The sequence below is a fragment of the Sinocyclocheilus rhinocerous genome, unplaced genomic scaffold (genome assembly GCF_001515625.1).
Source record: "Sinocyclocheilus rhinocerous isolate Xijiao unplaced genomic scaffold, SAMN03320098_v1.1 scaffold100, whole genome shotgun sequence".
Taxonomy (NCBI): Eukaryota; Metazoa; Chordata; class Actinopteri; order Cypriniformes; family Cyprinidae; genus Sinocyclocheilus; species Sinocyclocheilus rhinocerous.
Window position 1 is genome coordinate 1,361,327 of NW_015624543.1, and position 2,608 is coordinate 1,363,934.

The 2,608-nt window shown below is 42.3% G+C and overlaps 1 protein-coding gene across 1 annotated transcript in view; it reads right to left on the reverse strand.

Moving 5' to 3' along the window:
- LOC107741949 (contactin-associated protein-like 2) overlaps positions 1 to 2,608 on the reverse strand; it is a 204,760-nt gene that overhangs the window by 152,690 nt on the left and 49,462 nt on the right. Inside the window, exon 8 of the mRNA XM_016554763.1 lies at positions 1,685 to 1,791. Within this exon, the coding sequence (XP_016410249.1) occupies positions 1,685 to 1,791 (107 nt within the window). The remainder of the gene's footprint in view (positions 1 to 1,684; positions 1,792 to 2,608) is intronic.

The following is a 2,608-nucleotide window of genomic DNA, read 5'->3' on the forward strand; positions in this document are numbered from 1 at the left end:
GACTCCTCATGATGACGTAGAAGCCTTCTTACAAATGTTCGAAGCGACGGCCACCACGGAAGGATGGCATAGGGATGACTGGGCACGGGTGCTGGCTCCCCTGCTGACGGGCGAAGCGCAGCGTGCATACTTCGCTCTTCCCGCCGCCTCCGCCGATCAATATAAGGAGGTCAAGAAGGAAATCCTAGCCCGCCTGGGGTTATCCCCTATCTGTGCCGCCCAGCACTTCCACGAGTGGAAATATAAGCCCCGTCTGCCGGCCCGTGCCCAGGCCGCCGAACTCACACGACTCGCGCAGCACTGGCTGCTGGAGGGGGCTCCATCGGCTGGACAGGTGGCGGAGCGCGTTGTGATAGACCGTCTTCTCCGAGCCCTTCCCCGATCTCACCGACAGGCAGTTGGGATGAGGAACCCAACCACCACCTCTGAGCTGGTGGAGGCTGTCGAGCTGGTGGATGCGGCCCAACACTGGGATGCTGGGGAGCGAGCGCCGCCATTTCCCCGGAGGGTGGTCCAGGAGCGGCGTGCGCCGGAGGGCACCCCGCGACCAGTACGCAGGCCGGCGGCTCCCTCCCAGCGGGATGAGCCCATGCCAATGGAAGTCCCCGCACGGACCTGGCTGGCAGGCTGCATTGTGCACCTCGACCTGCCGGTTGGAGCGCCAGAGGTGGAAGCGAAAGTGAATGGAAAGCCGTTCCGGGCCATCCTGGACTCGGGCAGTGCGGTCACTCTATATATATATATATATACACACACACTGTTTTTTCTAGCCCGACTATTGACCAGTACATCCTTGTTTTTGTATATGGAGAGATCTGAGGGAAGTAACTCAATGGAGTTCAACATCTTTCTATTGACTTATGTGTAACTGGTGCTGCTGTGTAACTTGCAGTCTCTTCTCCTCTCCATCTAACCCCTGGGGACTTAAAAAGTTTCACTCAGTAGTGATTCTGAACTATTTCTCTCAGAACTGATCCCAAACAGACTTCACAGAGAATACAACAGACTTTTTCATATCAATCAATAGCTCTGTTTCAAGACCTAACGAGTGTTTGAAGGAGTTGTAGGTGCCACTCCAGATGTGAAGGTCATTCCGAAAGGTAGTAAACTTAAAATATTTCAGTGTAATTAAAACTAATCATAAGCTTAGCAACATGCTAATGGCAAACTCTACTGAAATCATTGCCTATTCAAGTCTCTCGTGCTTCCATTTCACCTCGTTACCTTTTCCTGGTAACAAACAGAAAATCTTAGAATTGTTTGTTTCAGCTGCTACGAAAACAGTGGAAACATGAAGCCTTTTACGTCATAAACATGTTATTCATGGGTAAATACAAGAAAAGCAAATACTGTTATGAAGAACCGTGACATTTCTCAGAAAGGTCTTTTCGATGTTAGTTAAACAGAATTGTGTTCCTCTTGTGTTTCCCTTTCTCCCTTTTCCACATTTCCCTTTATTTCACAGAAAACAGAACGCTTTTCTTTGTTCTCTGCCATTTCTGTAGCAGTGCATTTATGCCGAGGTTGACACAAAAGCATCCTTAATTTCCAAGAAAGCATGACATGTAATTAGAATAATTACCCAGCAATGAACCACAAACACATATAACGGACGCACACACGCACACACACACACACACACACATATATATATATATATATATATATATATATTCATTCTTACATGTGTGACAGGTGGCTCCTGTGTATCCCGTCCCATCACAGGAGCATGTGAAGCCGTCCCAGGTCTGACTGCATCGGCCTCCATGTTCACAGTGGTTTGGCATACATCTGAAAAAAGAGCAGATCAGATCCGAATTACACATTTAAATATGTGTGTGGTCAATGAAAAAAACTGATCACTGCTATACTTTTTGCTGTATTTAGTTAAACGTTTTAAAATGTATCTCAAGATCCCTATGTTCCCATCTGATGTGCTGTTTTAAATAGAAGAACAATTTGACCAATTTTCTGCACTTTTTTTTCTGAGTGGCAACAGCTTTTATAACACATTTGATATGGCACTCATTGAAACACATTACTGAGTGTCTGCTCAGTTAAAAACACAGCGAATGTGTTGAAGAGATGAAGGAGATGAAGGTCTTACTGTCACAATGGTAAAAAAACCTTAAGACTGAACAATGTACACTAATTAACTTTTAACAGTAGAAAAACTTTTATGTTCTACTTTTATGTAACACTTAAATGTTTATCTTGGTTTTCTATGCACAGATACATTTTTTAAAAATGGACAAATGTGAAAAAGAAAAACAATCAAATGAGCACTCTAGTAAAAAATAGTTACCATCCACAGTTAAGCAGCGTTATTTTAATATTATTTATATACTACTATAGAATTTATTTATATTCTGATATATAGCTTTTATTTTTAGATTTTTATAATTGTATTAATTTTGTTATGTGCTTATTTTAAAATATTTCTATTTAGCTTAAATTTTTTTTGTATTAATAATTTTAGTACTTCAACTTATTTTATTTCAGTTAGTTGCCAAGGCAACATTTCACTTATTTTATTTCAGCTTTATTTCATAGACACAGATCAACAGATACAGATAAAAAAGACACAATCATACAGTAATTCAACTAC